The sequence below is a fragment of the Embiotoca jacksoni genome, unplaced genomic scaffold (genome assembly GCF_022577435.1).
Source record: "Embiotoca jacksoni isolate LCO1_2020_lvr unplaced genomic scaffold, fEmbJac1.0.p SCAF_1, whole genome shotgun sequence".
Classification (NCBI taxonomy): Eukaryota; Metazoa; Chordata; class Actinopteri; family Embiotocidae; genus Embiotoca; species Embiotoca jacksoni.
The window spans coordinates 877,501-902,135 of NW_027185229.1; the positions used below are offsets into that span (position 1 = coordinate 877,501).

Consider the following 24,635-nt stretch of genomic DNA (forward strand, 5'->3'; position numbering starts at 1 on the left):
TGATATGATATGATATGATATGATATGATATGATATGATATGATATGATATGATATGATATTACAGCGCTGTGGTTTTAATGTCTGATCACATCAGCAATCTGCTGCAGATTAACTTTTCTCTTTCACACCATGTTGATCCGTTTAATTTCTCTGTCTGTCTGTACGTCTGTCCGTCCGTCTGTCCTCCTGTCTATCTGTCTGTCTGTACGTCTGTCCATCCGTCTGTCCTCCTGTCTGTCTGTACGTCCGTCTGTCCTCCTGTCCGTCTGTCTGTCTGCCTGTCCGCCTGTTCTCTTGTCCATCTGTCCTCCTGTCTGTCTGTCTGTCCTCCTGTCTGCCTGTCTACCTGTCCTTTTGTCTGTCTGTCCTCCTGTCCATCTGTCCTGCTGTCTGCCTGTCCGCCTTTCCTCTTGTCTGTCTGTCCTCCTGTCTGTCCTCCTGTCCGCCTGTTCTCTTGTCCGTCTGTCCTCCTGTTTGTCTGTCTGTCCTCCTGTCTGCCTGTCCGCCTGTCCTCTTGTCTATCTGTCCTCCTGTCTGTCTGTCCTCCTGTCTGTCTGTGTTCTCCCTGCAGCTGTTGTCTGCACTGATTTACAGTTTAAAGAAATGTGAAGAGAAACGAGCGTTGAAGCTGTTTTTGTCTTCAGTGTGAAGCTGAGCAGGAAAAGAGATTTCTTAATGTTGGTGGACGTTAGAGGAGATTAGAGGACGTTAGAGGAGATTAGAGGACATTAGAGGAGATTAGAGGACGTTAGAGGAGATTAGAGGAGATTAGAGGACGTTAGAGGACGTTAGAGGAGATTAGAGGATATTAGAGGACATTAGAGGAGATTAGAGGACGTTAGAGGAGATTAGAGGACGTTAGAGGAGATTAGAGGACATTAGAGGACGTTAGAGGAGATTAGAGGACGTTAGAGGAGATTAGAGGACGTTAGAGGAGATTAGAGGACGTTAGAGGATATTAGAGGAGATTAGAGGACATTAGAGGAGATTAGAGGACGTTAGAGGACGTTAGAGGAGATTAGAGGACGTTAGAGGAGATTAGAGGACGTTAGAGGACGTTAGAGGAGATTAGAGGACGTTAGAGGAGATTAGAGGAGATTAGAGGACGTTAGAGGACGTTAGAGGAGATTAGAGGACGTTAGAGGAGATTAGATTAGAGGATGTTAGGTAGGTAGGTATATACTTTATTAATCCCCGAGGGGAAATTTTTTCGCCACAGCAGCATACATACAGAAGCAATAATAGAACAATAAAATAAAATAATAGGATAGAATATATAATAGAAAAGCAATAAAATAAAATAGCAGTAAATAGCAGTAAAAAATATAAATATAAAATATAAAATGCACAGCATATACAGTATATATACAGCACATTAAATATCTATATATATTATATACAACAAACCAATAAACACAGTCAACATATATATGTATATATATACATACAGTACAGTATACATCTATATATATAATATACACATAATATACAAGCAACCAAGAAACACAGTCATCAGTGTTATTGTACTGTGATGGATTTTGCCAGAGGTGAGTTATTGTAAAGTCTTATGGCAGTGGGCAGGAATGATCTCCTGTATCTGAAATGATCTCCTGTATCAGGAATGATCTCCTGTATCAGGAATGATCTCCTGTATCAGGAATGATCTCCTGTATCTGGAATGATCTCCTGTATCAGGAATGATCTCCTGTATCTGGAATGATCTCCTGTATCTGGAATGATCTCCTGTATCTGGAATGATCTCCTGTATCAGGAATGATCTCCTGTATCTGGAATGATCTCCTGTATCAGGAATGATCTCCTGTATCTGGAATGATCTCCTGTATCAGGAATGATCTCCTGTATGTGGAATGATCTCCTGTATCTGGAATGATCTCCTGTATCAGGAATGATCTCCTGTATCTGGAATGATCTCCTGTATCAGGAATGATCTCCTGTATCTGGAATGATCTCCTGTATCTGGAATGATCTCCTGTATCAGGAATGATCTCCTGTATCTGGAATGATCTCCTGTATCAGGAATGATCTCCTGTATCTGGAATGATCTCCTGTATCTGGAATGATCTCCTGTATGTGGAATGATCTCCTGTATCTGGAATGATCTCCTGTATCAGGAATGATCTCCTGTATCTGGAATGATCTCCTGTATCAGGAATGATCTCCTGTATCTGGAATGATCTCCTGTATCTGGAATGATCTCCTGTATCAGGAATGATCTCCTGTATCTGGAATGATCTCCTGTATCAGGAATGATCTCCTGTATCTGGAATGATCTCCTGTATCAGGAATGATCTCCTGTATCTGGAATGATCTCCTGTATCTGGAATGATCTCCTGTATCAGGAATGATCTCCTGTATCTGGAATGATCTCCTGTATCTGGAATGATCTCCTGTATCAGGAATGATCTCCTGTATCTGGAATGATCTCCTGTATCAGGAATGATCTCCTGTATCTGGAATGATCTCCTGTATCTGGAATGATCTCCTGTATCTGGAATGATCTCCTGTATCTGGAATGATCTCCTGTATCTGGAATGATCTCCTGTATCAGGAATGATCTCCTGTATCAGGAATGATCTCCTGTATCAGGAATGATCTCCTGTATCAGGAATGATCTCCTGTATCTGGAATGATCTCCTGTATCAGGAATGATCTCCTGTATCAGGAATGATCTCCTGTATCTGGAATGATCTCCTGTATCAGGAATGATCTCCTGTATCTGTCCTTGTGACAGCGGAGCTGGAGGAATCTTTTAGAGAAAGTGATCCGCTGTCCCTGCAGCAGGTGGTTGAGAGGGTGGACAGGATTATCCAAGATGGACAATAGTTTGTTCTTGGATAGTTTGTTAGAGGACGTTAGAGGACGTTAGAGGAGATTAGAGGATGTTAGAGGACGTTAGAGGACGTTAGAGGAGATTAGAGGATGTTAGAGGACGTTAGAGGACGTTAGAGGAGATTAGAGGAGATTAGAGGAGTCGGATGTTCAAACAGTGACAGGTGTGTTGATGTGGGAGCGGAGGGAGGATGGACAGACAGACTTCATTAAAACCAACATGTCACTTCAGTTTGTTACAAACAACCGTGTTGGAGGAGACGTTTTATCAGCTGTATTTGAATAATGGACTACTACTAATAATAATAATAATATTAGTAATAATAATAACTATAATAATAGTTTGAGTCAGTTAGTTTCTCAGATTTGCTGCTCGTCTTCATCTCACATGATTTTAACTGAATATTTCTGACGTCCTTCAGTTTCTCAAACAAAAAGAGCTTTTTAAAATGTTCATTTTAGCTTTTATAGCCACTTTCTGACATTTAATAGACAAAATCAATAATGAAAATAATTGTGTGGTTTAATAAAATGAGCCTCCATAAATATTGATCTGTTGGTGTTCGTCTCTTCGGACCAATCAAACGTGTGCAGGAGGTAACGAGGCGTGCATGAACGTCTTAATTACTTAATGAAGCATTAATTGGTGTAAATGTAAAAACCTCCTGAGTGAAGTTAGACTCCAGTTGGTCTGTCCTCCTCCAGCTGACAGCCGGAGTGCAGCAGGTTTGTTCGATCATTTCGACTGATTCAGGTTGTTTTCTTCACTTCACGCAGAGACGGTTAATGAGCAGGAAACATCTGTCCGTCAGGCAGCAGCTCTCCTTTCTGTCACTTCATCAACACCTGAAAGATCCTGAAAGCTTCTCTTTCAGAGCTCAACATCACGACTTCCTTCTGGTGTCATGAAGCTGCAGCTCCGACGATGTCGGCTCTGAATACTAAAACATAGAAGAAACAAGAGAAATGTGATCACAGCGTGTTTGATTTTTACTTCACTGCTTTCAGTCTTTCAGTTTTTAAAAAAAAGCCGGCGCTGCTCTTCAGAGTGATTTTATCTTTCTGGATTTAAGAAAAGTCTAAAAAGTTTATTTTCTGATAACTGTGATCAGTCTTCTTCTAGGTTACCTTCCTCCTTTCAGCCTCTCTTCATCCTCCTCTTCATCCTCCTCTTCTCTCTGCATGTTCTCCGTAGTGATGGTGAGCCCTCAGCGTTTCCTTGGTAACAGCCTGCTGCAGTGGGCCAACCTGGCGGCGGCGTCCGTCCCGTGGCACGTGGAGCTCATGTTCCGAACGCGTCAGTCGAGCTCAACGCTGCTGCACATCTCCTCCGGGCTGCAGCACAACCTCACGCTGCAGGTGAGATACGGTCAAAGACACATGCACACACACTTCCTGTCCCCACTTCCTGTGTCCACCTCCTGTTTCCACTGTGATCTCTCTGTGTTGCATCATGGAGGATGTTCAGACTGATGAGAGACTCCAGCGTCTTTCGTGTTATCGGTTGGTTTGTGACCGACGTCTTTTCGATGTGACGAGCTGTCCGTCACCGGTGATGTTCAGCGGTTCCAACTTTAGAACTTCTCTTCTGCGCATCATGTGATGCCGATTGTCTCCTGCTACGTCCGTAGCTGCGGGGGGGGCAGCGTGCTGATGGGGCTGCACCGGGGGGAGGACTCCACTCTGTCCCGTGTGGAGGAGGTGGTGGTGAACGACGGAGCGTGGCACCATCTGCAGCTGGACATCGGCAGCCTGGGAGGAGCAGCGAGTCTCCACAAGGCCGTGCTGTCGGTGGACCACGGACTCTACCTGGTGAGGGTCGCTGTCAATCACTGTCAATCACTGTCAGTCACTGTCAGCTCAACTGCCCTAGTTTCCAGTTTAAAGTCTGTTGCTCTTCAGGCCAGCATGGAGGTGGACGGGAAGCTGCGGGACTCCAAGCTGAAGACGGTCAGCGTCGGTGGGTTGGCGAGGCCCGATGGGAGGATTCAGCACGGCTTCCGTGGCTGCGTGCAGGTCGGTCCTCGTTTCCAGCAGCAGTTCAGACTGTCTCCCCATCTTCATCCCCTCATCATCATCATGTCTCCCTGCAGGGTCTGCGTGTGGGCGGAGCTCTGAGTCTGTCTCAGGCCAGGAAGGTGAACGTGGAGGCGGGCTGCAGCGTGCCGGACCCATGCGGCTCCAACCGCTGCCCCCCCAACAGCTACTGCAGCGACGACTGGGACAGCTTCTCCTGCACCTGCCTCAGCGGTCCGACCGGCAACCGAACGTTGTCTTTTATCTTTCACATCGATCCTTTGAAAATAGAATCTGAATTATTTCAGGATAAACCTTGTAAATGTAGTTTGTGGTCCAGATGTCTGTGATTCCATGAATCTGATCTAATTCTTCCCTCCAACAGTTTGCTGACAGTAGACGTGACGACGGTGACTCCTTCTGTTTTATTCCAGGTTTCTATGGCAACAACTGCACCGACGCCTGCGCTCTGAATCCGTGTGAACACGAGTCGACGTGCAGCAGGAAGCCGACTTCCTCCCGCGGTTACAGCTGCGACTGTCCTGGAAGCTACTTCGGACACTACTGCGAGAAAAAGTACCGTCTGTGTGTGTGAAGGAGGTGAACACGGACTGATCATGTGTGTGTGAAGGAGGTGAACACGGACTGATCATGTGTGTGTGCAGGAGGTGAACACGGACTGATCATGTGTGTGTGAAGGAGGTGAACATGGACTGATCATGCGTGTGTGAAGGAGGTGAACACGGACTGATCATGTGTGTGTGGAGGAGGTGAACATGGACTGATCATGTGTGTGTGGAGGAGGTGAACACGGACTGATCATGTGTGTGTGAAGGAGGTGAACACGGACTGATCATGTGTGTGTGGAGGAGGTGAACACGGACTGATCATGCGTGTGTGTGTGTGTGTGTATGTGTGTGTGTGTTTGTGTGTGTGTGTGTGTGGAGGAGGTGAACACGGACTGATCATGTGTGTGTGTGTGTGTGTGTGTGTGTGTGTGTGTGTGTGTGTGTGTGTGTGTGTGTGTGTGTGTGTGTGAAGGAGGTGAACACGGACTGATCATGTGTGTGTGGAGGAGGTGAACACGGACTGATCATGTGTGTGTGGAGGAGGTGAACACGGACTGATCATGTGTGTGTGGAGGAGGTGAACATGGACTGATCATGTGTGTGTGTGTGTGTGTGTGTGTGTGTGTGTGTGTGTGTGTGTGTGTGTGTGTGTGGAGGAGGTGAACATGGACTGATCGTGTGTGTGTGTGTGTGTGTGTGTGTGTGTGTGTGTGTGTGTGTGTGGAGGAGGTGAACATGGACTGATCATGTGTGTGTGTGTGTGTGTGTGTGTGTGTGTGTGTGTGTGTGTGTGTGTGTGTGGAGGAGGTGAACATGGACTGATCATGTGTGTGTGTGTGTGTGTGTGTGTGTGTGTGTGTGTGTGTGTGTGTGTGTGGAGGAGGTGAACATGGACTGATCATGTGTGTGTGTGTGTGTGTGTGTGTGTGTGTGTGTGTGTGTGTGTGTGTGTGTGTGTGTGTGGAGGAGGTGAACATGGACTGATCATGTGTGTGTGTGTGTGTGTGTGTGTGTGTGTGTGTGTGTGTGTGTGTGTGTGTGTGGAGGAGGTGAACATGGACTGATCATGTGTGTGTGTGTGTGTGTGTGTGTGCGTGTGTGTGTGTGTGTGTGTGGAGGAGGTGAACATGGACTGATCATGTGTGTGTGTGTGTGTGTGTGTGTGTGTGTGTGTGTGTGGAGGAGGTGAACATGGACTGATCATGTGTGTGTGTGTGTGTGTGTGTGTGTGTGTGTGTGTGTGTGTGTGTGTGTGTGTGGAGGAGGTGAACATGGACTGATCATGTGTGTGTGTGTGTGTGTGTGTGTGTGTGTGTGTGTGTGTGTGTGTGTGTGTGGAGGAGGTGAACATGGACTGATCATGTGTGTGTGTGTGTGTGTGTGTGTGTGTGTGTGTGTGTGTGTGGAGGAGGTGAACATGGACTGATCATGTGTGTGTGTGTGTGTGTGTGTGTGTGTGTGTGTGTGGAGGAGGTGAACATGGACTGATCATGTGTGTGTGTGTGTGTGTGTGTGTGTGTGTGTGTGTGTGTGTGTGTGTGTGTGTGCAGGAGGTGAACACGGACTGATCATGTGTGTGTGGAGGAGGTGAACACGGACTGATCATGTGTGTGTGCAGGAGGTGAACACGGACTGATCATGTGTGTGTGGAGGAGGTGAACACGGACTGATCATGTGTGTGTGCAGGAGGTGAACACGGACTGATCATGTGTGTGTGGAGGAGGTGAACACGGACTGATCATGTGTGTGTGGAGGAGGTGAACACGGACTGATCATGTGTGTGTGGAGGAGGTGAACACGGACTGATCATGTGTGTGTGGAGGAGGTGAACACGGACTGATCATGTGTGTGTGGAGGAGGTGAACACGGACTGATCATGTGTGTGTGAAGGAGGTGAACATGGACTGATCATGTGTGTGTGAAGGAGGTGAACATGGACTGATCATGTGTGTGTGTGTGTGTGTGTGTGTGTGTGTGTGTGTGTGTGCAGGAGGTGAACACGGACTGATCATGTGTGTGTGGAGGAGGTGAACACGGACTGATCATGTGTGTGTGCAGGAGGTGAACACGGACTGATCATGTGTGTGTGGAGGAGGTGAACACGGACTGATCATGTGTGTGTGGAGGAGGTGAACACGGACTGATCATGTGTGTGTGGAGGAGGTGAACACGGACTGATCATGTGTGTGTGGAGGAGGTGAACACGGACTGATCATGTGTGTGTGAAGGAGGTGAACATGGACTGATCATGTGTGTGTGTGTGTGTGTGTGTGTGTGTGTGTGTGTGTGTGTGTGTGTGTGTGTGTGCAGGAGGTGAACACGGACTGATCATGTGTGTGTGGAGGAGGTGAACACGGACTGATCATGTGTGTGTGCAGGAGGTGAACACGGACTGATCATGTGTGTGTGGAGGAGGTGAACACGGACTGATCATGTGTGTGTGCAGGAGGTGAACACGGACTGATCATGTGTGTGTGGAGGAGGTGAACACGGACTGATCATGTGTGTGTGGAGGAGGTGAACACGGACTGATCATGTGTGTGTGGAGGAGGTGAACACGGACTGATCATGTGTGTGTGGAGGAGGTGAACACGGACTGATCATGTGTGTGTGAAGGAGGTGAACACGGACTGATCATGTGTGTGTGGAGGAGGTGAACACGGACTGATCATGTGTGTGTGCAGGAGGTGAACACGGACTGATCATGTGTGTGTGAAGGAGGTGAACACGGACTGATCATGTGTGTGTGGAGGAGGTGAACACGGACTGATCATGTGTGTGTGGAGGAGGTGAACACGGACTGATCATGTGTGTGTGCAGGAGGTGAACACGGACTGATCATGTGTGTGTGAAGGAGGTGAACACGGACTGATCATGTGTGTGTGGAGGAGGTGAACACGGACTGATCATGTGTGTGTGGAGGAGGTGAACACGGACTGATCATGTGTGTGTGGAGGAGGTGAACATGGACTGATCATGTGTGTGTGTGTGTGTGTGTGTGTGTGTGTGTGTGTGTGTGTGTGTGTGTGTGCAGGAGGTGAACACGGACTGATCATGTGTGTGTGGAGGAGGTGAACACGGACTGATCATGTGTGTGTGCAGGAGGTGAACACGGACTGATCATGTGTGTGTGGAGGAGGTGAACACGGACTGATCATGTGTGTGTGCAGGAGGTGAACACGGACTGATCATGTGTGTGTGGAGGAGGTGAACACGGACTGATCATGTGTGTGTGGAGGAGGTGAACACGGACTGATCATGTGTGTGTGAAGGAGGTGAACACGGACTGATCATGTGTGTGTGGAGGAGGTGAACACGGACTGATCATGTGTGTGTGGAGGAGGTGAACACGGACTGATCATGTGTGTGTGCAGGAGGTGAACACGGACTGATCATGTGTGTGTGAAGGAGGTGAACACGGACTGATCATGTGTGTGTGGAGGAGGTGAACACGGACTGATCATGTGTGTGTGCAGGAGGTGAACACGGACTGATCATGTGTGTGTGGAGGAGGTGAACACGGACTGATCATGTGTGTGTGGAGGAGGTGAACACGGACTGATCATGTGTGTGTGGAGGAGGTGAACACGGACTGATCATGTGTGTGTGCAGGAGGTGAACACGGACTGATCATGTGTGTGTGGAGGAGGTGAACACGGACTGATCATGTGTGTGTGAAGGAGGTGAACACGGACTGATCATGTGTGTGTGGAGGAGGTGAACACGGACTGATCATGTGTGTGTGGAGGAGGTGAACACGGACTGATCATGTGTGTGTGCAGGAGGTGAACACGGACTGATCATGTGTGTGTGGAGGAGGTGAACACGGACTGATCATGTGTGTGTGAAGGAGGTGAACACGGACTGATCATGTGTGTGTGGAGGAGGTGAACACGGACTGATCATGTGTGTGTGGAGGAGGTGAACACGGACTGATCATGTGTGTGTGGAGGAGGTGAACACGGACTGATCATGTGTGTGTGAAGGAGGTGAACACGGACTGATCATGTGTGTGTGGAGGAGGTGAACACGGACTGATCATGTGTGTGTGAAGGAGGTGAACACGGACTGATCATGTGTGTGTGGAGGAGGTGAACACGGACTGATCATGTGTGTGTGAAGGAGGTGAACACGGACTGATCATGTGTGTGTGGAGGAGGTGAACACGGACTGATCATGTGTGTGTGAAGGAGGTGAACACGGACTGATCATGCGTGTGTGTGTGTGTGTGTGTGTATGTGTGTGTGTGTGTGTGTGTGTGTGTGTGTGGAGGAGGTGAACACGGACTGATCATGTGTGTGTGAAGGAGGTGAACACGGACTGATCATGTGTGTGTGGAGGAGGTGAACACGGACTGATCATGTGTGTGTGAAGGAGGTGAACACGGACTGATCATGTGTGTGTGGAGGAGGTGAACACGGACTGATCATGTGTGTGTGGAGGAGGTGAACACGGACTGATCATGTGTGTGTGGAGGAGGTGAACACGGACTGATCATGTGTGTGTGAAGGAGGTGAACACGGACTGATCATGCGTGTGTGTGTGTGTGTGTGTGTATGTGTGTGTGTGTGTGTGTGTGTGTGTGTGTGTGGAGGAGGTGAACACGGACTGATCATGTGTGTGTGAAGGAGGTGAACACGGACTGATCATGTGTGTGTGGAGGAGGTGAACACGGACTGATCATGTGTGTGTGAAGGAGGTGAACACGGACTGATCATGTGTGTGTGGAGGAGGTGAACACGGACTGATCATGTGTGTGTGGAGGAGGTGAACACGGACTGATCATGTGTGTGTGGAGGAGGTGAACACGGACTGATCATGTGTGTGTGGAGGAGGTGAACACGGACTGATCATGTGTGTGTGGAGGAGGTGAACACGGACTGATCATGTGTGTGTGAAGGAGGTGAACACGGACTGATCATGTGTGTGTGGAGGAGGTGAACACGGACTGATCATGTGTGTGTGCAGGACCGACCTGCCGTGTCCTCGGGGCTGGTGGGGCCATAAGACGTGCGGTCCGTGTTCCTGTCAGACGGAGAACGGCTTCGACTCGGACTGCAACAAGACGAGCGGAGCGTGTCGCTGTAAGGTGAGACGGCTGTGGAGGAGCAGGAAGCTGCTGTGGAGGAGCAGGAAGCTGCTGTGGAGGAGCAGGAAGCTGCTGGTTTCACATCAGGAGGATTCAGAAGAAAATGTCTTTAATAGCCAATAAAAATCTATCAATCAATTAATCACTGCTTCACTGATGATTGACAGGCCGATAACAAGGACAAAAATAATAACAATAATAATTTAAGAACAATTTCAATACAAAACACAAAACAAAGTCAAAAGAAAAAAAACAATTTAAAAGAAAGTTTGAAGCCAAAGATGGAGATGATAGAAATGAAGATAGATTGAAAAACTAAATTAACAATAAATAAATGAAATAAGAACTAGATTAAGAAACTAAGAATAGATCAAAACAAAACAAGAATAAAAATGGTAAATAGGAGCTGTAGGATAAAAGATTTGATAGAATAGAAAAGAGCAACAAAAGTATGAAGAATTCATTAAAAGAAAGATGGAATAAGATATTAAAATGTAAATAGAATCGATAAAGAAACAAAACAATAAGGACGAACTTTCTCTGTCACACCGATCGTTTCATCAACAATTATATCAACACATTTAGGATTGATTGATTAATGTCCTGATTAAAGCACAGTTCCACAATAAACGGTTTCCGTAGGTTGATGTTGAAACATGATTCGTTGTGTTTGTTTCTTCTTCTTCTGAACTGACTGAGAAATGAAACATCTTCAGATATTTGTAGTAAATCTGTTGAGGAGCAGAAGCTCCAGATGTTTGTGGACAGCTGGAGCTCGTCGTGGCTCCCAGATGACGCCGTAGATTTATTCAGCGGCCGTTTGTCTTGTTTCCAGGACAACCACTACCGGCCCGACGGCGGCGACAGCTGCCTGCTGTGCGACTGCTACCCGGTCGGCTCCTTCTCCCGAGCCTGCGACCGGGTCGGCGGTCAGTGTCGGTGCAAAGCGGGCGTCATCGGTCGGCAGTGCGACCGCTGCGACAACCCGTTCGCCGAGGTCTCCGCCAACGGCTGCGAAGGTCAGAAAACATCTCTGACGTCTTCATTATAAATCTCTTTCCATGATAGACAGACATGTCTTAAAATAATCCTCCTCTGTCAGTCATCTATGACAGCTGCCCTCAGGCCATCGAGGCCTCCGTTTGGTGGCCCCGGACTAAGTTTGGTCTCCCGGCAGCAGCCCCGTGTCCCAGAGGAACTCTGGGTAAGATCGTTTCCCGGCAGCTCGTCAAATTATCATTTCCTAATGTCAGCGTATGAAACCGGCCCGGAGCTGATCTCCGTCTCTCTCCTCCTCAGGAACAGCCATCCGACACTGTGACGAGCACAAAGGCTGGCTGCCTCCCGACCTCTTCAACTGCACCTCCTTCAGCTTCAGCCGGCTCAAAGTTCTGGTGGGTTTCTGCAGAACGGATCGGAACCGGTCTGCTGCTGGAGGCTAACGTTAGCACACAGCTAACATGCTGTTGTTTAGGAGCTAGCGTGTTTATGATGCGCTCCGGCTGATGAGAAGGTCTGAAGCATTGGCTGAAATAAAGTTCCTCCTCGGTGACCGTGACAACCTGCACCAAACTGCACGAAGATGTTTCACACTAAAGCTGAGGGAGGAGTCAGCAGGTTCATCTGCTGGAGACCAGGAGTTTCAAACCTTCTCGTCACACAGCCTCAGAGTGAAACGTTTGTCCTGTTGGTGCAGACTTCCTGTTGGTGTGCAGACTTCCTTTTGGTGCAGACTTCCTGTTGGTGCAGACTTCCTGTTGGTGTGCAGACTTCCTGTTGGTGCAGACTTCCTGTTGGTGTGCAGACTTCCTGTTGGTGCAGACTTCCTGTTGGTGTGCAGACTTCCTGTTGGTGCAGACTTCCTGTTGGTGCAGACTTCCTGTTGGTGTGCAGACTTCCTGTTGGTGTGCAGACTTCCTGTTGGTGCAGACTTCCTGTTGGTGTGCAGACTTCCTGTTGGTGCAGACTTCCTGTTGGTGCAGACTTCCTGTTGGTGTGCAGACTTCCTGTTGGTGTGCAGACTTCCTGTTGGTGTGCAGACTTCCTGTTGGTGTGCAGACTTCCTGTTGGTGCAGACTTCCTGTTGGTGTGCAGACTTCCTGTTGGTGTGCAGACTTCCTGTTGGTGCAGACTTCCTGTTGGTGCAGACTTCCTGTTGGTGTGCAGACTTCCTGTTGGTGTGCAGACTTCCTGTTGGTGCAGACTTCCTGTTGGTGTGCAGACTTCCTGTTGGTGCAGACTTCCTGTTGGTGTGCAGACTTCCTGTTGGTGTGCAGACTTCCTGTTGGTGCAGACTTCCTGTTGGTGTGCAGACTTCCTGTTGGTGCAGACTTCCTGTTGGTGTGCAGACTTCCTGTTGGTGCAGACTTCCTGTTGGTGTGCAGACTTCCTGTTGGTGTGCAGACTTCCTGTTGGTGTGCAGACTTCCTGTTGGTGTGCAGACTTCCTGTTGGTGTGCAGACTTCCTGTTGGTGCAGACTTCCTGTTGGTGTGCAGACTTCCTGTTGGTGTGCAGACTTCCTGTTGGCGCAGACTTCCTGTTGGTGTGCAGACTTCCTGTTAGTGTGCAGACTTCCTGTTGGTGCAGACTTCCTGTTGGTGTGCAGACTTCCTGTTGGTGTGCAGACTTCCTGTTGGTGTGCAGACTTCCTGTTGGTGTGCAGACTTCCTGTTGGTGTGCAGACTTCCTGTTGGTGCAGACTTCCTGTTGGTGTGCAGACTTCCTGTTGGTGTGCAGACTTCCTGTTGGTGCAGACTTCCTGTTGGTGTGCAGACTTCCTGTTGGTGCAGACTTCCTGTTGGTGTGCAGACTTCCTGTTGGTGCAGACTTCCTGTTGGTGTGCAGACTTCCTGTTGGTGTGCAGACTTCCTGTTGGTGTGCAGACTTCCTGTTGGTGTGCAGACTTCCTGTTGGTGTGCAGACTTCCTGTTGGTGTGCAGACTTCCTGTTGGTGCAGACTTCCTGTTGGTGTGCAGACTTCCTGTTGGTGTGCAGACTTCCTGTTGGTGCAGACTTCCTGTTGGTGCAGACTTCCTGTTGGTGTGCAGACTTCCTGTTGGTGTGCAGACTTCCTGTTGGTGCAGACTTCCTGTTGGTGTGCAGACTTCCTGTTGGTGCAGACTTCCTGTTGGTGTGCAGACTTCCTGTTGGTGTGCAGACTTCCTGTTGGTGCAGACTTCCTGTTGGTGTGCAGACTTCCTGTTGGTGCAGACTTCCTGTTGGTGTGCAGACTTCCTGTTGGTGCAGACTTCCTGTTGGTGTGCAGACTTCCTGTTGGTGTGCAGACTTCCTGTTGGTGTGCAGACTTCCTGTTGGTGTGCAGACTTCCTGTTGGTGTGCAGACTTCCTGTTGGTGCAGACTTCCTGTTGGTGTGCAGACTTCCTGTTGGTGTGCAGACTTCCTGTTGGCGCAGACTTCCTGTTGGTGTGCAGACTTCCTGTTGGTGTGCAGACTTCCTGTTGGTGCAGACTTCCTGTTGGTGTGCAGACTTCCTGTTGGTGTGCAGACTTCCTGTTGGTGTGCAGACTTCCTGTTGGTGCAGACTTCCTGTTGGTGTGCAGACTTCCTGTTGGTGTGCAGACTTCCTGTTGGTGCAGACTTCCTGTTGGTGTGCAGACTTCCTGTTGGTGCAGACTTCCTGTTGGTGTGCAGACTTCCTGTTGGTGCAGACTTCCTGTTGGTGTGCAGACTTCCTGTTGGTGTGCAGACTTCCTGTTGGTGTGCAGACTTCCTGTTGGTGTGCAGACTTCCTGTTGGTGTGCAGACTTCCTGTTGGTGTGCAGACTTCCTGTTGGTGCAGACTTCCTGTTGGTGTGCAGACTTCCTGTTGGTGTGCAGACTTCCTGTTGGCGCAGACTTCCTGTTGGTGTGCAGACTTCCTGTTGGTGTGCAGACTTCCTGTTGGTGCAGACTTCCTGTTGGTGCAGACTTCCTGCGTCCATCAGAGTCCCGACAGAAATGTCCGCTTTATAAAAATGTGGATCGTGAATCAGAATTCCTCGTCTGAGAGCCGTGAACATCTTTAGGTATTCTGCCGTGTTACCGACGCTTCTTCTCTCATTTCTCTCCCATCAGTCGGAGACGTTTTTCCGGAACGCGTCGCTCCTCGACTCCGGACACGTCCAGCAGACGGCGGCCATGTTGGCCAACGCCACCGTCCACGCCGACAGGTTCTACGGCAGCGACGTGAAGACGGCGTACCGCCTCGCTCAGAGTCTGCTGCAGCACGAGAGCAGCCAGCGGGGCTTCAACCTGACGGCTACGCAGGACGTCCACTTCACCGAGGTACACGGGACACACGGGATGGACACTGGAACATACAACAACAACAACAACAACAACATGCAGTAAATAAAACTGTAGAAACAGGAAGTCCGTCCTGGTTGGACACGCCAGTGCCTCATGTTGCATCAGCGGGAAGCTCCTCCCACCTCATGTCTGTCTGTGGATGACTTCCTGTGTGTCTGTCCTCCCCCGGTGTCCAACAGAACCTGGTCCGTGTGGGCAGCCGCATCCTGTCTGCGGACACGCGGCAGCACTGGGAGCTGATCCAGCACACGGAGGGCGGCACGGCGGCGCTGCTGCGACACTACGAGGAGTACGCCAACACGCTGGCGCAGAACATGAGGAAGACCTACCTCAGCCCCTTCACCATCGTCACGCCCAACATCGGTGAGCACCGTCACGGACATGAACGTTCAGCCTGGAGTCTGCACATTGTTCTGTAGTTTCAGTTTATTAGTAATCATTATTCTGAACAGATGAAGACTGATGGAGACTGATGGAGCTAAAGATCACGTCTGACTGGAAAACACTGAAGAGCAGAAAATAAATAACCAGTCATCATAAATAAATACAAAATAAAAACAAACCTGCACAATTTCACACCAAACAGCTGAAATATTGACTTTCTATTTATAAAATTCTGTCAGGATTTTCCCAAAGCTCCTAAATCACCAAAGGTCTGAGATACATGTTGATTTTTACTTTTAAAAATGACTGAATGATTATCCGAGGATCATTTTTCTGTCATCTGACTGATTGTTTGAGCTTCAACAGTTTTGTAAAACCATAAAATGTTCTGACATCAATCTCAGTAAAATCAGCAGAAACAACATGTTTGTTTTTATTAAGAGAGAATCGGATTATTTTAATTGCTATATTTGTCGTCCATCTTGAATCCGCGTCCTTCGGCCCGTCTCTCTGTCCAGTCATCTCCGTGGACCGTCTGAAGAAGATGAACTTCGCCGGAGCCAAGCTGCCGCGATACCAGAGCCTGAGGGGCCCGCGGCCCGCCGACCTGGAGACGGCAGTCACCCTCCCCGACTCCGTCTTCCAGCCGCCGGTGGACACGCGGGGACACCGACACCTGGACGTCTTCCCGGAGTCCTCTCTGAGGAACCGCTCGGCCGACAGGAAGAGGCGGAACCCCGACGACAGCCAGCCGGACGCCATCGCCAGCGTGATCATCTTCCACAGCCTGGCGGCGCTGCTGCCGGAGAGCTACGACCCCGACAAGAGGAGTCTGCGGTGAGAACGGATCACCAAACAAACTATCTGATGGATCTGTATTTATTTAAAGGAACGTTGATGTAGAGACAGCAGCAGTGAGGAGGAAGTTATCAGTTTCATTTAATACAAGTAGTTTAATATGAGCCACAGAAGTTCCTTTAAATCACCAACAACTTCATTTATACTCAAAAAAATCACTGAATCTTCATTTTGACCAAATGAAATCCAGATTTTTTTGAAAGCTTGTCCTGCTGAGCTGTTTTCACACCTTCACAGTGATTCTGCTGATTTCCGTTCCTGAGCTTCTGAAACACTCCGTTCTCCTTTTAAGGAACGTTTCAGATAAACTACCGTTCAGAGCTGTTTCAGGAAATCAACCGTCGTTCTTAAAGGTCTTTTCATCCTTCCAGGATCTCACGCAGTTTGTTGTGATTGTTTTGATCAAAAATGTGTGATTTTGTGGTGGATTTAAAAAAAATGTTGAAGTACTTTGTGGATTTTTTTGTACTTGTGGATATTTTTTGAGGAACAAAATTAGATTTCTTTCTTTTACCACCTCCCTGATATAAATAATAATGTGCTGACTTCCTGTGATAATAATCCTGCTGTACCTCAGAATTATTTGAATTATAATCTTTTTGCATACACATACATTTTATTGAACTTAGAGAAGCATCACGGGGCTCAAAGTGATAAAAAGAGTCTAAAGTGATGAATGTTTCCAGAACAAACCGTCTGTGACTGAAATACAGAACAAAGAACACATCTGCTGTCAGAATAAGACATTTACATGCTTTAAATCACATTCATTCAACACTAAAACAAAGTTCAGTCTCTCAGCTGGAAGTGGAGAAAACTCATTGAACATGTTCCTCATTCATCATAAGACCACATTTCCCACAAACCCCGTCACCTCCTGTTTGTTGTGTTGATTTGTTGTGTTGTTGTGCTGCAGTGTGCCGAAGCGTCCGGTCATCAACACGCCGGTGGTCAGTATCACGGTCCACGACAACGACGAGCTGCTGCAGCACGCGCTGGACAAACCCATCACGGTGCAGTTCCGCCTGGTCACCACCGAGGAGCGCTCCAAACCCATCTGTGTGTTCTGGAACCACAGCATCCTGTGAGTACACACACACACACACACACACACACACACACACACACACACACACACACACACACACACACACGCTCATACACACACACACACACACACACACACACACCCACTCACACTCACACACACACACACACACACACACACACACACACACACACACACACGCTCACACACACACACACACACACACACACACACCCACTCACACTCACACACACACACACACACACACGCTCACACACACCCACGCTCACACACACACACACTCACACACACACACACACACACTCACCCACTCACACACACACATTCACACACACACACACACTCACACTCACACACACACACACACACACACACGCTCACACACACACACACTCACACACACCCACGCTCACACACACACACACACACACACACTCAGAGCTGGTGATGAGGACGAACCCTCTGACCTCTGACCTCTGACCTCTGTGTGACCTCAGGGCCGGTCACGGCGGCTGGTCAGCAAAAGGCTGCGAGGTGGTGTTCAGGAACAGCAGCCACATCAGCTGTCAGTGTTATCACATGACCAGCTTCGCCGTGCTGATGGACGTCTCCCGGAGAGAGGTGAGTGACACGGAAACACCAACCTGGGACCTCATCGCTCCGCCCTCTGACTCCACCCTCTGACTCCGCCCTCTGACTCCGCCCCTTCTCCTCCGACAGAACGGAGAGATCCTGCCGATCAAAGTCCTGACGTGGAGCACGGCCGGCGTGACGCTCGGCTTCCTCCTCCTCACCAGCGTCTTCCTCCTCGGCCTGAGAGCCATGCAGTGCAACAAGACCAGCATCATCAACAACGGAGCCGCCGCGCTCTTCCTCTCCGAGCTCATCTTCATCCTGGGCATCAACCAGGCCGACAACCCGGTAACATGCGGTTCTGTCTCCTCCCAGTTCTGTCTCCTCCCAGTTCTGTCTCCTCCCAGTTCTGTCTCCTCTCGGTTCTGTCTCCTCCCGGTTCTTTCTCCTCTCAGTTCTGTCTCCTCCCGGTTCTTTCTCCTCTCAGTTCTGTCTCCTCCTGGTTCTTTCTCCTCCCAGTTCTTTCTCCTCTCAGTTCTGTCTCCTCCCGGTTCTTTCTCCTCTCAGTTCTGTCTCCTCCCGGTTCTTTCTCCTCTCAGTTCTGTCTCCTCCCAGTTCTTTCTCCTCCCAGTTCTTTCTCCTCTCAGTTCTGTCTCCTCCTGGTTCTTTCTCCTCCCGGTTCTGTCTCATCCCGGTTCCGTCTCCTCCCGGTTCATTCTCTCGGTTCTGTCTCCTCCCGGTTCTTTCTCTCGGTTCTGTCTCCTCTCGGTTCTGTCTGCTCCCGGTTCTGTCTCCTCCCGGTACTGTCTCTCGGTTCTGTCTCCTACCGGTACTGTCTCTCGGTTCTGTCTCCTCCCGGTTCTTACTCTCGGTTCTGTCTCCTCCCGGTTCTTTCTCTCGGTTCTGTCTCCTCCCGGTTCTTTCTCTCGGTTGTCTCCTCCCGGTTCTGTCTCATCCCGGTTCCGTCTCCTCCTGGTTCTTTCTCTCGGTTCTGTCTGCTCCCGGTTCTATCTCCTCCCGGTACTGTCTCTCGGTTCTGTCTCCTCCCGGTTCTTTCTCTCGGTTCTGTCTCCTCCCGGTTCTTTCTCTCCGTTGTGTCTCCTCCCGGTTCTTTCTCTCGGTTGTCTCCTCCCGGTTCTGTCTCATCCCGGTTCCGTCTCCTCCTGGTTCTTTCTCTCGGTTCTGTCTCCTCCCGGTTCTTACTCTCGATTCTGTCTCCTCCCGGTTCTTTCTCTCGGTTCTGTCTCCTCTCGGTTCTGTCTCCTCCCGGTTCTTTCTCTCGGTTCTGTCTCCTCCCAGTTCTTTCTCTCGGTTGTGTCTCCTCCCGGTTCTTTCTCTCGGTTGTCTCCTCCCGGTTCTGTCTCATCCCGGTTCCGTCTCCTCCTGGTTCTTTCTCTCGATTCTGTCTCCTCCCGGTTCTTTCTCTCGGTTCTGTCTTCTCCCGGTTCTTTCTCTCGGTTCTGTCTCCTCTCGGTTCTGTCTGCTCCCGGTTCTGTCTCCTCCCGGTACTGTCTCTCGGTTCTGTCTCCTACCGGTACTGTCTCTCGGTTCTGTCTCCTCCCGGTTCTTACTCTCGGTTCTGTCTCCTCCCGGTTCTTTCTCTCGGTTCTGTCTCCTCCCGGTTCTTACTCTCGGTTCTGTCTCCTCCCGGTTCTTTCTCTCGGTTGTGTCTCCTCCCGGTTCTTTCTCTCGGTTCTGTCTCCTCCCGGTTCTTACTCTCGGTTCTGTCTCCTCCCGGTTCTTTCTCTCGGTTCTGTCTCCTCCCGGTTCTTACTCTCGGTTCTGTCTCCTCCCGGTTCTTTCTCTCGGTTCTGTCTCCTCCCGGTTCTTACTCTCGGTTCTGTCTCCTCCCGGTTCTTTCTCTCGGTTCTGTCTCCTCCCGGTTCTTACTCTCGGTTCTGTCTTCTCCCGGTTCTGTCTGCTCCCGGTTCTGTCTCCTCCCGGTTCTGTCTCATCCCGGTTCCGTCTCCTCCTGGTTCTTTCTCTCGGTTCTGTCTCCTCCCGGTTCTTTCTCTCGGTTCTGTCTCCTCCCGGTACTGTCTCTCGGTTCTGTCTCCTCCCGGTACTGTCTCTCGGTTCTGTCTCCTCCCGGTTCTTTCTCTCGGTTCTGTCTCCTCCCGGTTCTTTCTCTCGGTTCTGTCTCCTCCCGGTTCTTACTCTCGATTCTGTCTCCTCCCGGTTCTTTCTCTCGGTTCTGTCTTCTCCCGGTTCTTTCTCTCGGTTCTGTCTCCTCTCGGTTCTGTCTCCTCCTGGTACTGTCTCTCGGTTCTGTCTCCTCCCGGTACTGTCTCTCGGTTCTGTCTCCTCCCGGTTCTTTCTCTCGGTTCTGTCTCCTCCCGGTTCCCCTCCGTCGCTCCGTCTCTGAACCTCTGAACTCTTCCTCTCTGCAGTTCGTGTGCACCGTCATCGCCATCCTGCTGCACTTCTTCTACCTCTGCAGCTTCTCCTGGCTCTTCCTCGAGGGGCTGCACGTCTACCGCATGATCAGCGAGCTGCGCGACATCAACTACGGACCCATGAGGTTCTACTACCTGATTGGCTGGGGAGTACCGGCCTTCATCACAGGTCCGAACCTCCTCACGTCACTCAAACACTCTGATACTCACAGAAGCTCCAGTTTACGTCCTGGAACATCTGGATCTCTGCAGCTCGAGTCTCACTGTGATGTTATGAAAGTTATCAAATCTAAATATAGAATGTAAAACAAAAAGAAGGTATATTTATGTGTGTTTGTTTACTTGGAGCAGATAAAACAATCATCATATTAATGCAGCAGCAGAAAAGAGACAAAAAGTCTTTTTTCAGAAAAAGATAAAAAGTGAGTAAATAACCAGATTCCTTGAATTTGGATACTTTGATTTAGTTTCAGACATTATTTCTAATAAGTGGGAGTCTTTTTTTATTCATATTCTTGTTGCCTGGTAACACAGTTATGAGCTCATTTTAAATTTAACAAACAGTGACTGATTTATTTCATTTTTATCAATCAGCTGATTTCATCTGTCTGAATCTCATCAAAATAATGAATAAAATGTGTTTCAGATTCTTCAGAATTTGTTTCCTCGACAGTTTAAACCATCAGAACACATATCTAAATACAAACAACATAAACAACATAAATAATACATTTTACTGCTCTGACGTCAGAAAACGTGAAACATGTTCCAGTCAATCATTATTTATTCAGTCCAAAGAGTGAAAACAGGTTAGATAGTCTTTTATTTTGAAGTCTTCTGAAGACTTCCTGTAGATACAAAGAGGTTTCAATAGAAGTTTAAAGTCCATCCAGATTCAAAGTGACGTCCCTCCGTCCCTCCGTCCCTCCGTCCCTCCCACACGTCTCTGGTTCCACTTCCTGTGTGCAGGTCTGGCGGTGGGTTTGGACCCGGAGGGCTACGGGAACCCCGACTTCTGCTGGCTGTCCCTGTACGACACTCTGATCTGGAGCTTCGCCGGCCCCATCGCCATGGTGATGTCGGTGAGTCCCAGATCAATACAGAGAACCGTGGCGGGAGTAAAGTCACCGCTCCAACGTGCTGAGTCATGATTCACTGCGTCATGTGTCCACAGATGAACGTGTTCCTGTACGTCCTGTCGTCCAGAGCGTCCTGCTCGCTGAGACACCGCAGCATGGAGAAGAAGGAAGCCCGTGTGTGAGTGGCCACACCCACCCCGCCGCATTCAGGAAGTGATTTAGACAGGAAGTTGTGTTTATCTAATTTAATAAAAAAGAATCTGTTACTTTACATGAAAACATTTAACATGTTAAACATACATGGAAACAGACTTCAGTGTTGGAAGCTGCAGCTCAGTTTCAGATCACAACACGTTGGAGATTTGAGTGGATCTTTTAAACAGTTCATTTAAGCTCCGCCTCCAAACGGACCATCCAGCAGTTTATCTGACTTTTCTCTCCTGATGTCGTTCATCATCCGGCTTCACAGGACCGTCCTGACACCTCCTCTGTCTGTCTCTCTCTGTCTGTCTCTCTCTGTCTCTCCGTCTGTCTGTCTCTGTCTCTGCAGTTCAGGGCTGAAGACTGCAGGTGGCGTCCTCTTCCTGGTCTCAGTCACATGTTTCCTGGCGCTCCTGTCCGTCAACAGCGACATGATCATGTTCCACTACCTGTTCGCTGGCTTCAACTGTGTGCAGGTGAGTCCTGCAGACGTCCGCACCTAGAGACGTCCTGCAGCTGGAGACGTCCTGCAGCTGGAGACGTCTGTCCGTCTCCGTCCTGACGTCACCTTCTGTTCCTCTTCAGGGTCCTTTCGTGTTCTTCTTCCGCATCGTCTTCAACAAGGACGCGAGGAAGGCCATGAAGTTCTGCTGCAGCCGCAAGCGGCCGGATCACATGATCAAGTCCAAGAGCTCAGTGAGTCTGGAAACACTCAGTGGAGCTCAGCTGTCGTCATGGCAGCAAATATTAATATCATCACAGCATCTGTTCTCCAAACACATGAAACTAGGAGCTTCATGACATTTTATAGCAGTAATAGATATTAGTAGATATTAATTAGATATTAGTAGATATTAATTAGATATTAATTCGATATTAAGTAGATATTAATTAGATATTAGTAAATATTAGTAGTAGATATTAATTAGATATTAGTAAATATTAGTAGTAGATATTAATTCGATATTAGTAGATATTAATTAGATATTAGTAGATATTAATTCGATATTAGCAGATATTAATTAGATATTAGTAGATATTAATTCGATATTAGTAGATATTAGTAGTAGATATTAGTAAATATTAGTAATAGATATTAATTAGATATTAGTAAATATTAGTAGTAGATATTAATTAGATATTAGTAGATATTAATTAGATATTAGTAGATATTAGTTGTAGATATTAATTAGATATTAGTAGATATTAATTAGATATTAGTAAATAGTAGTAGATATTAATTAGATATTAGTAGATATTAATTAGATATTAGTAAATATTAGTAGTAGATATTAATTAGATATTAGTAGATATTAATTAGATATTAGTAGTAGATATTAATTAGATATTAGTAAATATTAGTAGTAGATATTAATTAGATATTAGTAGTAGATATTAGTAAATATTAGTAGTAGATATTAATTAGATATTAGTAGTAGATATTAGTAAATATTAGTAGTAGATATTAATTAGATATTAGTAGATATTAATTCGATATTAGTAAATATTAGTAGTAGATATTAATTAGATATTAGTAGTAGATATTAGTAAATATTAGTAGTAGATATTAATTAGATATTAGTAGATATTAATTAGATATTAGTAAATATTAGTAGTAGATATTAGTAAATATTAGTAATAGATATTAATTAGATATTAGTAGATATTAATTAGATATTAGTAGTAGATATTAGTAAATATTAGAAATAGATATTAATTAGATATTAGTAGATATTAATTAGATATTAGTATATTAGTAGTAGATATTAGTAAATATTAGTAATAGATATTAATTAGATATTAGTAAATATTAGTAGTAGATATTAATTAGATATTAGTATATATTAATTAGATATTAGTAAATATTAGTAGTAGATATTAGTAAATATTAGTAGTAGATATTAATTAGATATTAGTAAATATTAGTAGTAGATATTAATTAGATATTAGTAGATATGAATTAGATATTAGTATATATTAATTAGATATTATTAAATATTAGTAGTAGATATGAATTAGATATTAGTAGATATTAGATATTAGTAAATATTAGTAGTAGATATTAATTAGATATTAGTAAATATTAATTAGATATTAGTAGATATTAATTAGATATTAGTAGATATTAATGAGATATTAGTATATATTAATTAGATATTAGTAGATATTAGTAGTAGATATTAAGTAGATATTAATTCGATATTAGTAAATAGTAGTAGATATGAATTAGATATTAGTAGATATTAATTAGATATTAGTAGTAGATAATTAGATATTAGTAGATATTAATTAGATATTAGTAGCTATTAGAAGTAGATATTAATAAATATTAGTAATAGATATTAATTAGATATTAGTATATATTAATTAGATATTAGTAGATATTAGTCAATATTAGTAATAGATATTAATTAGATATTAGTAAATATTAGTAGTAGATATTAATTAGATATTAGATATTAATTAGATATTAGTAAATATTAGTAGTAGATATTAGTAAATAGTAGTAGTAGATATTAATTAGATATTAGTAGATATTAATTAGATATTAGTACATATTAGTAGTAGATATTAGTAAATATTAGTAATAGATATTAGTAGATATTAATTAGATAGTAGTAGATATTAGTAAATATTAGTAATAGATATTAATTAGATATTAGTAGATATTAATTAGATATTAGTAAATATTAGTAGTAGATATTAATTAGATATTAGTAGATATTAATTAGATATTAGTAGTAGATATTAATTAGATATTAGTATATATTAATTAGATATTAGTAAATATTAGTAGTAGATATTAATTAGATATTAGTAGATATTAATTAGATATTAGTAGTAGATATTAATTAGATATTAGTAGATATTAATTAGATATTAGTAAATATTAGTAGTAGATATTAATTAGATATTAGTAGATATTAATTAGATATTAGTAGTAGATATTAGTAAATATTAGTAGTAGATATTAATTAGATATTAGTAGATATTAATTAGATATTAGTAAATATTAGTAGTAGATATTAATTAGATATTAGTAGATATTAATTAGATATTAGTAAATGTTAGTAGTAAATATTGTCTGACTTATATAACTTATGACTTTTAAACTTTTTCATGAAGAAAGCACGGCGGTGCAGTGGTTAGTGTTGTTGCCTCCCACTCAGAAGGTTGCAGGTTTGATTCTTGATTAGATTTATTTATTTATTTTTTTACTTCCCAATGAAACTTTAACC

At 46.0% G+C, this 24,635-nt stretch overlaps 1 protein-coding gene across 1 annotated transcript in view; it reads left to right on the top strand.

Annotated features, from left to right (window-relative positions):
- The window catches only part of celsr2 (cadherin, EGF LAG seven-pass G-type receptor 2), an 83,783-nt gene that overhangs the window by 55,729 nt on the left and 3,419 nt on the right, over positions 1–24,635 (top strand). Inside the window, exons 9-28 of the mRNA XM_069153383.1 lie at positions 4,048–4,215; positions 4,489–4,664; positions 4,755–4,868; positions 4,946–5,102; positions 5,303–5,444; positions 10,406–10,526; positions 11,362–11,545; positions 11,629–11,730; positions 11,826–11,920; positions 14,603–14,812; positions 15,016–15,199; positions 15,739–16,057; positions 16,995–17,162; positions 17,645–17,768; positions 17,868–18,068; positions 20,111–20,285; positions 21,086–21,198; positions 21,291–21,373; positions 21,746–21,872; positions 21,982–22,092. Coding sequence (XP_069009484.1) covers positions 4,048–4,215; positions 4,489–4,664; positions 4,755–4,868; positions 4,946–5,102; positions 5,303–5,444; positions 10,406–10,526; positions 11,362–11,545; positions 11,629–11,730; positions 11,826–11,920; positions 14,603–14,812; positions 15,016–15,199; positions 15,739–16,057; positions 16,995–17,162; positions 17,645–17,768; positions 17,868–18,068; positions 20,111–20,285; positions 21,086–21,198; positions 21,291–21,373; positions 21,746–21,872; positions 21,982–22,092 — 3,074 coding nt within the window. The remainder of the gene's footprint in view (positions 1–4,047; positions 4,216–4,488; positions 4,665–4,754; positions 4,869–4,945; positions 5,103–5,302; positions 5,445–10,405; positions 10,527–11,361; positions 11,546–11,628; positions 11,731–11,825; positions 11,921–14,602; positions 14,813–15,015; positions 15,200–15,738; positions 16,058–16,994; positions 17,163–17,644; positions 17,769–17,867; positions 18,069–20,110; positions 20,286–21,085; positions 21,199–21,290; positions 21,374–21,745; positions 21,873–21,981; positions 22,093–24,635) is intronic.